At 43.7% G+C, this 13,039-nt stretch overlaps 1 protein-coding gene across 1 annotated transcript; it reads right to left on the reverse strand.

Moving 5' to 3' along the window:
• Positions 1-6,578: 6,578 nt before the first annotated feature.
• LOC123400071 (chalcone synthase 6-like) lies at positions 6,579-11,390 on the reverse strand. The gene is made up of 2 exons (XM_045094471.1): positions 11,237-11,390; positions 6,579-7,588 (listed from the first exon to the last, which is right to left on the reverse strand). The coding sequence occupies exons 1-2, from the start codon at positions 11,388-11,390 to the stop codon at positions 6,579-6,581; spliced, it is 1,164 nt and encodes a 387-aa protein (XP_044950406.1).
• Positions 11,391-13,039: the final 1,649 nt, after the last annotated feature.

The raw sequence follows: 13,039 nt of genomic DNA on the forward strand, positions 1-13,039 counted from the left end.
AGAAGGCCGAAGCCGAGAAGAAGGCGGCAGAGGATGCTGCCTCCGCCACCGCTGCTGCTACGGCCAATTGGCCGATCGGAGGGTATATGTTTATCTCTCTCCTGTTTCTGTCTGCACTAGTAGTGCTGCCTATATGCGTAATACTTGCTAGTATACTCCGTGATCAGTATGTTATGAACCTAGTCAATGCCATGTTAGTAATTATTTCATGGATTAATCTACTCGGAAAATTGTCTATTTACTCAACAGAATCATTGAAACAACATCAGCAGAATTCCCTCAGTGGACAAATCGACTATGTTACTTATAAGCTTGGGAAAGCTGATTAAAAAGAAAAACAACCTGCATGATGAGGAGAGACGATTGCATTATCTGATTGCCAAGAGGGGTGGAATCAGCACCGCTGAATGCAGTTGCAAGAAGGATACATGCATGGGACTTATCTCCAACAATCGGGAAAGCCTATTTCCCCCTGCAAATCAGCAGCGTGCTGTTGCCCGCTGAGCTCAATCTTCGCCAAAGTAGAAACACATAAGGAACGTGAGCAACAATGAGGATGTGCATCTTGCAAAAAACCAAAGGAACAGTAAAGACCAACCAGCTGCTCTCCCAAATAAAGGCTCTCTGCTTCCAAGTACCTGTTCCTCTGCAGCTCCGTAGCTGCAATTGCATAAAGCTTGACTATCCTCTCTGTTTCCTCCCTCTCTCTCCTCTCTTCCTCCTCTATTTTTTTTGCAAGAAAATAGAGTATTTATTCCTCTGAAATAGGCAGTTGAACATATATCTGTAGGCGGAGAAGATCACTGAGCCGTCGCAGTTCTGCAGCACCATGCCGATGCTAGCCTTGCCAGTCTCTGGAAAGGTAGCTCCGTGCACCGACAATGCCGTCCAGCCCGAGGGAGGTTTGGGCCATGGTCTCTTCGGTGCATGGACAGGAGGAAGGCTGACAGGAATCACCTTCAATGGATGCTTGCCCTTGATGATATCGTCGGCCATGGTCTCTTCGGTGCATGGACAGGAGGAAGGCTGACAGGAATCACCTTCAATGGATGCTTGCCCTTGATGATATCGTTGACCCTAAGTCGTTGGGCTTGATCGAAAGATGTAAGGTAACTGCTCAAGAAGGTACGTGAGACATGTAGGGGCGGAATCTCCTTCTCATGGACAACTTCGTTGCATAAGCTCCAGATTCTCCACAGGAGCATGATAATCATCGCCCTTGATTCAGCTGGTTGGTCCGTGAGGATGCCGAACAACCATTCAGCCCCATAACGCATTGATCAATTTTTCTTTCCTAGGTAGCTGCCATTCTTCCTTCATTTCCTTCCAAAGGCTTCGGGCATGTAGACAAACAATCAACGCATGGAAGGAATCCTCCACTTCAGAATGTTTTAAATAGCGGGCTATGACAAATAGGGGCGAGCCTCTAAATCAGCTATAGCGGGCTATAGCGACATATTTGTACATGATACCATTTAGCGGCACCTTGCTGAAAAGGCTATAGCCGAGGCTATAGCGGGCTATTTAAAACTAATCAGAACCACACAAGTGACATTCAGCCGGCACATTCAGATGTCGCCTAGCCTTGCAGCTGTTTGTGTGGAGGGCATCAACCGCCACCTTCATCTCTTCCTCCTTTGCGAACCAAAGAGGTGGAATTATTGCCAAAAAATACTTGATCAACTACAACGTGTTTTTCCTTGCTTCCAAATGACGGAAGAAACATGGAACAACAATAAAATTGTTTGGCACGAGAAAATATTTATAGAAAGGAGTTATGACCTTGACATTGGGATTGAGGATAACGCCTTCTTTCACGAGCTGTCTGAGCATACTGATATGGATACTGACGACGGGGCTGATGGTAACGGAACCAGGAGAAGGGTGCGGAGCAAAATAAAGTGTGATGGCAATGTGAGGGCGACAATGCAGTTGGTCAAGCCAGTAGAGGCTAGCACTGACAAGGGTACTGCCCCCCCCCCCAATCCACTCCGATGAACACTCTGAGGTTTCACTCTTTTGGATCATCGTCTGCTCCCAACCGCCTTTGGGGGGACCTGGCCGAGACGGAGGATCCGGTGGAGCAGGAGGTACCACCACTGTCACCATTGCCTTCACCAACAACTTCTCATCTGCTGACTTCAGGCACATGCCGCGAGCAGGGAGCCACAACGCGGCCACCACAGGTCGGGGGTTGCGGGGGATACTAGCCAGGAGGTCGTGGTTCCCCCTAGCCCGTGGTTGTCGACAATAGTTCAGACCCCTAACATCTATTCAACCGGAGGCAGGGGTGTCGCGGTGAAAATAGCCACTCCCACTAATGGGAGTTCTCCTACGGCGGCTACTCCTGGACAGTAGGTGTCGCCTCACAGTCCGCGCATGACGAACGCGCATCACTGGTGAGCATGGCCGCAGAGGCTCCTGTGGTGTTGGACCAAGCTGGGCACACGACAGGCAGCCGGTCCCCAGTTTTGCATACCACAGATGACATCATCGCCTTTGGCGGGATTCTGGACCCGAATCCCGTGACACGCGGGTGAATCACCGGATTCAGGCTCAACCGGATGTTGACGATCTGTAGATAGGGCAGCCAATCTTCATGACATCGAAGCCACTACAGGTATGTCAGTTAATACGAGTTGTTCTATTCTACATTTCTGTGATGATGAAATTATTCACAATCCTAAGAACTTGGGTATTTCGCTCGGTAACAACGAGAAATAAAGTGCTAAATCAGTAAATAACTTGCTTGACTTAGAAGCAGATAGAGCTATGAGATGGTATGTGAGATTGCGGGTATAGAACCAATCAATGATGATGATATTAATGCATTAGGAGTGGGGGCACTTGAGTGCCTCTCTCAGGACTTAGTGTCCGCTAGTGTGTTACACAAGGAGGACGAGGAGTCGTGTTAACCAGAAATAGAAAGAACACACAAATCTTGGTTATATGAATCAAGAAGTTGTGTAGAATAGGCCAAGAATATTATGGAAGCGGAAGGTTTATCCAATATCGGCAATGCGTAGAGATGCAAGAATAAGGTTCAAACAAAAATTTAATGATGATAAATGGAAGGATTTTTTTTTTGGAATAGCAAGGTCTGAAAGACTTGGCTAAAAGAAGGTTCCTTGCGGAAGCGTTTGTAGAGCATAAATTGGACTTTATCGTCTTACTAGAGACAAGTAGGGATGATAATTTCACATCACAATTTCTCAACACTGAACTTTTTTAATATACGATAGAATTTTGTTGTTGTGCATACTTCTACAAAAATTAAGGATGCCATTCTTGTACATACTTCTAAACTGCATATAATATTGGAAGTACAAATAACTATTGTAAGGGAACATAAGTTTAATAGGGAACATAAGCTGAGTGCTTAGGCACCCTCTATGAACAGTAAGTTTGGTCATCTTTGATCTTGCAAAGTTTCAGATTTTCGACATAGAGTGCGGCGTTTCTGTGCCCATGCTCATCTGCATCTGTTTAGTAAAAAAATCTAAACAAACACTAAAAAAATTCAAAAAATTCCAAATATTTTTGGGCAAAAATACTATACCTACGTAAGGTTTCTACTTAAACCTACGTAAACTATTGCACCGCTAATTAAACCACCTCCCGCTGATTCTTGGGGTGGGCCCCGCGTCCTACTAATACCCAATTAAATGATGCCAGGTCATTACGTAACCCCTCTCCCCACCTAACTACATGTAGGTGTAGCAAAGCTCTTTTTTGGGTGATAGATAATTTGGTGCGTGCGATCCACTACAATTTTTGTATCATTTCAACATCTGAGCAAATACAAATCGGATCAAAACGGTGCATGTACAGTAAACTTTTTTAGAGACCCCAAATTTGTATTTTTTACGGAGAGCTTCTCAGATGTTTAAATTGTATAAAATTTAAAGCGAACATCAGGCATATAATTATCTACCCCCCCCCCCCCCCCCCCCACAGACACACACCCCAAAAAAAGAGTAGAAGTTTTTGAATTTTATTAGTATTTATTTTGATACTGTTACTCAACAGGGGTGCAGATGAGCCTTGGCTCACAAATAGATTTTCGACATAAGCTTAATTAAGTGCTACTATTCTGTAATAAAAGCCCACTACTATAAGAAACAGTACTAAGCCCGGTATTTTTTTTACTAAACTTTAGAAATAACAAGAATAAATTCTACAAATGACATTTACAAATTATTGGAACCTCAGAACCTCTAAATGTTTAGTGTACAAAACTTATCGACATCCAGAATACTAAGTCCGTATCATTCGATAAATCATGAAGTGTACTTGTATATTTTATTTACTAGATGAAACCATGCACGTTGCCACTGTAATATTTTGCAATTTATTTTAGCGAGACTAGCACATAAGTCCATGCATTGCAATGGGGTGAGAATTGTTTTTCTGAAAAGTAACGAGGGATATAATCTATGTGTCCATAAAAAATGGTCTCGGCAGTGAGGAGATGTAGTCTTTTCCTGGGTCATATTTGTCCTTTCAGATCTTGATAATGGTGGAGTTGGTCAGTGTGGCAGTGACCATTCAACTCGTGCCTTTTTTTCCTCCGGTTTCACCTTCCGCTTCGGGTTGTGTCTCCCTCCTTATTTGTTGGCTGCCCAATGTCCTTCGAGGCACGGTTGCTTCGATCACTCTCTCATACCATGACATAACCGGATAAATTACTAACTGTAACGCATAAATCTCGTATCATTAGCATAATCAACACCTAACCAGCCATGAATGTCCTTTTTTGTCAGGATTTATCTCGACCAACCGACTGGCACGCACTGAAATAGCCTGTCTAAAATGCACAATTCGTTTAAAAAAAGACCTGATTACGTGTTGCTAGCCATTTGAATAAATGCGTCCTGCTAATCCATGCCAACGTGAATAATTAAGAAAATACTACGGTATAAGATTTGAAGCATTATTTATTTTTTCTTTGATTCCTTTCGAAATTTCAAGAAAAATGAATTACCAAATATTTTTGGAAACATGAATAATTTTTTAATCTCATACATTTTTGGAAAATTCTTAACATATTCCGAAAACCACGAAAAACTTCAAACGAGCATATTTTTGAAATTAACAATTACTTTTGAAAACATGAAACTTTTATGAAAACAGGAATATTTTTGAATTTGTGAAGAATCAATAAAACGGGAACATGTTTTGAACATTCAGAACAATTTTGGAAAATGTTTTTTCCTATTGCGATCATCTTCTGATTTCTTTAATGTTTTAAAAAAACAATATTTTTTCTGCATTTGGAAAAAATTAATTGCATCATTATTGACAATTTTTTCTGGAAAATACAAATCATTTTTGACCAATGGTAACTTTTTTATATGTGACAAGAAATCAAGTTTCAAATATTTTTCGAAAACTTGTAAAAAAATTTAAATTCATCTTTTAACTGAATGGACAAAAAATGAAAAAGGAAAAATAAACTGTAAATAAAAAATACGAAATAAAAAGAGAAAGGAATAGAAAACAAAACGTTGAAAAATATAAATGGGCTGGACCAGTGATGGGCGCCTGTGGGAAGCAGTCACTATATATTGCATTGAGCGGCAAATAATATTTTTCCAGTTGTGTGGTCAGGAAAATAAATGCGCTGGTTTTGCTGGGACATAGCGCATGCGGCCCATGTATGAAATTCTGAAGAAAAAAACGTCTTTTAACATACTGACACACAAAAATATACTACCACCTTGAATATTTTTCTATTTTCAATGATGAACGGACAAAATTGTAACAAACGGACACACAACAAATTTAATATCACCTTGGATATTTTTTTTAGGGGTGAACGAACCAAAAAAAATCGGAGAAACGCATCTTCCTTTAATATTAGGTATAGATATGGATGTAGATTTGGTTGTATGAAATATGAATATATGAAATAATATGAATAATAAAATTCAAAATGCAAATGATTCACTATGTAAAATAACTGTATAGTTATAAATATTTATTAAATACGAATGAAATGAAAATTCTAATGCATATTTGCATGTTAAGGCAGCTTTTTTACTTATACATGGATGCACGCATGTTAAGGTGGGCCTTTTTCCATCCATATTGAATGATGAGGTGGCATACTTGCATGCTTGCATGTTGAGAGAAATATGTTAGTGGGGGCTAGCTAGTTAGATGTAAAAGATAAAAGATTTAGTAGTTAACATGTTGATACTTTATTCAAGTAACTTTGTCAAACATAGATACTTTTGACTTTGGAAAAAGAAATTAAACAATATATTGGGGAGTATGTATGTATGAGATCTTCCATATTGCTGCGGTACGTACGTAGTGCAGCATTAGCAGCAGCTGTATGGCGCCGCTTATACAAAGCAGTTACACAAATGGCACTTGAAACACGCAGATACTCCATCCGTCTCAAAATAACTATCTCAACTTTATACTAGCTAGCTCTAAAACAAAGCTGTACTAAGCTTGAGATACTTATTTTTGGGATGGAGGGAGTACAACGTTTTATTGCACCGATCAATTTATTTCTCAGATGGCATCATTTAAAACCGGCATGATTGAACAAGCCATTCTTCCTTCTTCTACGCGATCTGGGCTGGACTGCGCGGCGCACGGAGGAGTATGGTCTCAATTGTGAGGCCTGGACCGAAAGCGAAGAGCAGTCCCCACTCGAGCCCTTCTCCTGCCGTGAGCAGCCCATTCTTGTCCGACCTCCGCCTCATCTCGTGCATGGCCGTGATGACACTCGTGCTCAGCGTGTTACCATGCTGTCTCATCACTTCTCTGGACACCTCGAACTTGTCTTTCCTCAGGCCTAGTGTGCTCTCGACCTTGTCCAGTATAGCCCGGCCTCCGGGGTGCATCAGCCAGAACACCTCCTCGTTCCTCTCCTTAACATCTCCCACCTGCTCCAGCGCCTTCTTCGTGACTTCTTCCATGCTGGCCGAGATGTGCCGCGGTATGTCCCGGTGCAGGTTATACACTATCCCCTCCTCAAGCAGCTTCGCCGTGACCATCTCTTCCGTCCCTGGGATGACATCCTGCCACGCCGACACCATCTCGAAGATGGGGCGCTCGTCACCAACAGGTTCGGCTCCGACGAGGACGGCGCCCGCGCCGTCGCCGAAGAGGGCTTGCCCTACGAGGTTTTCAATGTGCACCCCCGATGGCCCACGAAGCGCCAGGGTGATCACCTCGGAGCAGACCACTAGCACCCGTGCGCCGCCGTTGTTTTCAGCGAGGTCCTTTGCTAGGCGTAAAGCCATACCTCCTCCATGACAGCCGACTTGGTACAACATGAAGCGTCTGACGGAAAGCGGGAGACCGACGAGCTTTGTGAGTTCGAAGTCGGCGCTAGGAAGGCACCCGCTTGACGTCGTACAGAATACCAGGTGAGTGACGTCCGAGGCCTGTCTACCCCAGTCACGAATGGCATCCCGCGCGGCTTCAGCACCCAGCTTGGGTATGGTGGCATCCGCGAGCCCCTGCCGAAGGTTGAGAGATGGGGATTTGTATGCAGTGATGGACGGGTTGCTCCTCATAAAGTCGCTTGACATGGCAAAATGTCGCTTCTCTATCATTGTCTTCTCACCTGCATTAATTTTTGAGATATACATACATCTTTAATTTTGTTAACAAAGAAGGGAAAACATAATCCATGGTTAGTTAAAAAATATAAGAGTAAATAACACTCGCGGTCTAAGAACTTGTACTACGGGTACACTTAAGTCACACAACTTGCAAACCAAAAAAAACCGTTACAAAACTTGCGTTGCGGGTGCAATCAAGTCACAGACTGTAGCTGAACTAGTCTGGAGCCCGGTTTTCTTTGATTTGAGATCACGCGCGGCGCACGTGTCGTCGCTGATGAATTATACTTTTGCAGAAAAGTCCTTCCAGATATTGTTTAAGGGCCCTATTGCAAATTCATCAGTTTTATAACCTAATCGAACCCTAGTTCCCAAATCGAAACCTAATCGAACCATAGCTCTGCTCTCCTCTCCTCTCACACCTTCAGGTGACGCTGACGGAGCGATAGATGGGCGGCGGCGGCAGCGAGATCTCGAGCGGTGGCGGCGTTCCTTCTGGCTGGAGTTGTTCCTCCTCCCTCGCCGGAAGTAGCCATGGTGCTGCCATCATCGTGGCAGGCGAGGGCTGGCAGCGAGGGGAGCGTGGCCGTGGCATGGCCTCGCATCCCGGACTCGCGTATCTTTCCTCAAGAGGTGTGGTAGCGGGGCGAGACGGAGATGCGGCCAGATCGCGGGCGGGTTGTCATCGCTCGCATTGTTGGCATGGCGGCGCGCGAGCTTGATTTCTATGGCTGTGTCCTGTACGCCACCATCATTGGACAGCTACGGAGCGTGGTGACGCCGGGGGCACTAGCGACGGCGATGGAGCCTCACTGTGTTGTCCGACGGACGACAACCAAGGTGGAGGTCACTTGCCCACCATTTCATTTTTTCGTTCGATTCGACCCGAAGGATTATTGCCCTCGTGTGGTGCACGCGTCGGAGCAGCTTCGTTGTTGTAACAGCATGATTTATTTTCTGCGCTAGTCAAGCTTCTCACGTGGCAAGACGGGGAAGCTGGAGTACAAGACGATGCTAAGTTTGGAGGGGCTGATGGAGGAGGCTTGGGATCCACACACCGTCAACCTGGTCCTTGCAGGCATCGACGGCAAGCTCATCGACATGCTCCCGGCTACCGACAAGTGGGTGTTGCCAGTCACTGCTTGGCTGCGCGACCCTTGTGGTGTGCCAAAGGTGCTCACCGTGTCTGTTCCTGCACCTCCTAATGGGCCATGGAAGCCAGACTCCGACGACGAGAACGCACATTCACCGCCGGCTCCAAATTCTCCCACAGAGCGTGCAACCATTGATTTTCCAGTGATTATGCATGGGAAAGAGGTCGTCCACCGTGGCCCATTGCTAACTGAAGGGTTGGCTTTAGAACTTCTGCCCTATGAAGATGAATACCTTACCCGAAAGCATACTTTCACCACCTGGCGCGGCAAGATAGATGGTACTGGCCATGGCCAATATGGCAAAGCTTAAGCGATGACCAGTAGAGTTTGGTCTTTTTATTTGAATTTGTTGGTCTGTACTATTTAACATGAACTTGCCCTGTCTTGTTGTAAGTTTGTTACTGTCAGTTTGGACGTTGTAATCCTGGATGTTGTCTGTTAGAACTGTTGTTGCTTATGTGAATTTGCTGATTTCGTTTCATGTGTGCAAAAGTATGCTCTACAGAGGGGAGTTTTAATGCGGCATTGCATGAGATTTCAGGGGGCTATCTTCCAAAAATCGACCATCCACAAAGAAAACCGGGCTCCCGACCGGTTCAGCTGTAGTCTGTGACTTGATTACACCCGCAACGCAAGTTCTGTAATAGGTTTTTTTTGATTTGCAAGTTGTGTGACCTAGGTGCACCCGCAGTACAAGTTCGTAAACCGCCAGATTCATTTACTCAAAATATAAACAATCATACAAACAAATATAAATGAAGCTCTAAGAGCAACTCTAGCAGAGTCACCATATCGGTCCAATAGTCATATTAGCAGTCAATATAACGATTCTCAAAAAAATGGCACTCTAGCAGAATTGCCATACCTGACACAATCAACATAATTTGTGGAGCAACCTCATATATGACCTCTCATTATAATTTATAGTGCGTAGTGCTATACACTTTTTTTTTTGCACCACATCAAGGTATGGCGGCTGCCACCCCTCACCCAACGGGGTGCTCCGCCAATCATATCTGACTACTCAGGGCTAACCTTGGGACGTGTATTTTTTTTGACCCGCAAACCTTCGAATAGTAGTTCTACAGTATAAAATAAATAGAAGTATGTTACAAAGTGGAAGGAGAAAAAAGAGAAAACTAAAAGCCTTTCAAATAAAAACAATAGTTCTAATGCCGTATATCATGTACTACTTGTCTAACAAATAGATTCTTATAATTTTTTTTACAACAACTCACTACAACCTGATCATATCAGTCTGGCATGCACATACATAGCGGTTGCCTCATGACTATATAATAACAGACTAAAACATAAACGAGAAAATAAACTAAATCAGACACTGAAACATAAACAATGACAAAAAGCATAAGTTATTTCGAGGAATAATGAAATGGGCTTTGTATATTACCCTGAAAGAAGAAACATAATGTAGAAAGGAAAACCGAAACAAAGACACACATTATACGAAGGTAGGATAAATAAGGTCATTGGTACTACCTAAGAAAGAATGAAAATAAAGGAATAACATTAAAGCAATTGATGACAGATACCCAACTTGGATTGCACAATATGCAAGAATGAGGCCAGCTATTCTGCACCTGGACTCTTCTACACAGGAGCATGAACAATAAATTCAACGAAAATAGTAAGAAAACAAATACGAAATTTTTAGGCATCCAATATGCTCATCTCTGTGTGGTGCATGCAAAATGTCGTGGTGCTTGGACATACGAGGAGTTCGTGCCAAAAAAAGTTCGAGTGTCTGAGAAACTCTGAAAAAGAACACCATTCGAAACCGATTTTTTTGGCACGCGCTCATTGAATGACCAAACAACACGATACTTTACACGCTCCTTGCGCACATGAGCATCTTGAATGTATTATTTACCTGGTTATATTTGTGAGGGCACCGTTTTGAATTATCGCATATAGTAGCATCTTTTAGACAACATTATGAATTTCATACATATTTCAATGAAGTTGCATCTATACGTCCATACTATATCGGGTGTTCAATCAAAAAATACAACTACATTGGAGATTAATCGTCTCTCGTGTGGGTATTGCCTCCTCAATCCCTCTCTCTCATAGGTAACACACATACACACATATGGAGACACGCACACAACATCCATACGCACACCACACGTACATATAGGAAATAATGACACGAATACACACACACACACAAAAGAAGGAGAAAAACTACCTAAAAATATTCCAACGATTCAAAAATTACAAAAATGATGTTCGTGACATGGACAGTTCTAGTATCCTAAGATGGCACTCGAAGAAAGTTCTCTATTGTATTTCTTCATAACTCCACTACTCTCTGGTGCCGTTATCTCAAATTTCATGTCATAGACGTCAAAAAAGACACTCTAAGATGGCTTTCTAAATTGTCTAAAATCACCTCATATTTTTACAAACATTTCTTATGTGTATGCGAGTGTATGCCTAAAAAAGCGTATGCGAGCGCATGAACGAACTTACATATTTTTGCGAACTTGGCTTTTAGATCCACCAGGTGGTTGCTATTTGTAACATCAAAGTAGTAATCAGGAAAGGAGACTTGGCGCAGCACATTTGGTGGCACAGCTGTGCCAATCCCCATTATTGTTGCCCGCGGTGCATGGTACCTGGCCATGCCGGAACATGCTTCTCCGTTTCTCTCCGATAATGCCATCGATTACAGCACACGCCAAACCTGAGCTACTGCCCTCCAGGATGACCTTGATGGTGCTTTGGTACTAGCTCTTATAGTCACGATAAAGGAGGTAATTGTGCATGCCTGTACGGGTCAGATGTAACATATGTGCGTAGTTGGTTGTTGAGCACTCACCATCACATATACTTGCAGAGTGTTGTTGTGCTAGGAGAGTACCAAGGAGTATAATTTTCGTTTCAGATGGACTCAAATAGGGATGCAGCGGGGTAAACCCACCATTTACGCCGCTTTATGTGCAATGTGCGATTGAATCTAGCCATTTGGTGGTTTGGTGCTTTCAATACATTTCGAACTGAATTCTCGTCACTACCGAAATGAAGTGTTATGCCGCCGGCCGAACACCGTCGGGATATGCATAGGGCAGAAGGCCCTCGGGATAGGCATATCCCGACGCCCCCATCAACATAGAGCCGTCGGTAACATGAACGTCGGCATATCTTGGTGGGGCCGTTGGTTAAAAAAACGTCAGCATGTGGGCCACACTTTATCCAATGGAAGAGGTCCACGTGCCGCCTGTATGCCGACAGTCACTATGCCGACGGCCCGACATGCGGACGACTCTAATACCCCGGGTCCATAGAGTTGCCGACGGCTAGACCATCAGCATAGTTTTACGCTATGCCGATGGTCTTTTGGTAGCACGGTCCACTGGCCGTTGGCATAGTTTCTGCGTGTTTTTTTGGGATTTTATGTTTGAATTCAATTCAAATACACATCACATATATAACAACACATATATATTCAAATACACATATATGTATCATACAAGAGCATCAGAAGTTGAATCATCACAAGATAATAGATAACATCATCACAACATAAGTCGAATCATCACAAGATAACATTATCACAACATAAGTATCATACATCCACCACCACCACCCAGCCGCAGAACATCCACCACCACCATCACCCAGCCCCAGAACATCCACCATCACCACCCAAAGGGTTAAGCTCCAGAACATCCACCACCACCACCAAGTTTGTCACCACCAAGACCGGCAAAGCCCAGGACATCACTGCTATCAGCACCGCCACTGTCACCGCTACCTGCATGATGGATCAGAGTGATCGGGCTCCATGACTCGGGAGTGATGCCATCATTGGCACCACCACCGACGTACGATCCACCAGATTCCAGGATATTTCAAAAGAAATGTTAAGGGATATATGATTGTGTTGAACATAGATACTAACAATGTTAAGTAGTTGTTGAATAGTTTGGGGATGTACTAACCGGAGTCCAAATATGGTGTGACAAAAATTCTTCATACGTGTAGCCAACACTGATTGTGGTTCACGAGTTGGTGGGGCTGGTTCCATTACAGGAACCGTGCTGTCCGCCATGGATTCAAAAACAATCTGCAGGTTAATTGAATGTCAGATGGTTAGAAGGTTAGAAAGCCAGAAGGAGTCAATGTGCCAGTACTAAAGTCAAATGCAAAGGGCTAAATTAACCTTCATCTTGCGGGCATGGTGCTCCATGAATGCTGCAACCTTCGCGTTCCACACCATGGCCTCCCGACGTGTGTACTCCATGTAGGCCTACAATATGACATCATGAAACT

The sequence above is a fragment of the Hordeum vulgare genome, chromosome 1H (assembly GCF_904849725.1).
Source record: "Hordeum vulgare subsp. vulgare chromosome 1H, MorexV3_pseudomolecules_assembly, whole genome shotgun sequence".
NCBI classification, from domain to species: domain Eukaryota; kingdom Viridiplantae; phylum Streptophyta; class Magnoliopsida; order Poales; family Poaceae; genus Hordeum; species Hordeum vulgare.

Excerpts from the sequence above, each read along its gene's own strand:
- LOC123400071 (XM_045094471.1), bottom strand. The coding sequence starts at position 11,390 with ATGGCCAGGTACCATGCACCGCGGGCAACAATAATGGGGATTGGCACA. Across the intron at positions 7,589-11,236 it reads AGCCAAGTTCGCAAAAATAT|GTGAGAAGACAATGATAGAG; the intron begins GTAAGTTCGTTC and ends AAATTAATGCAG.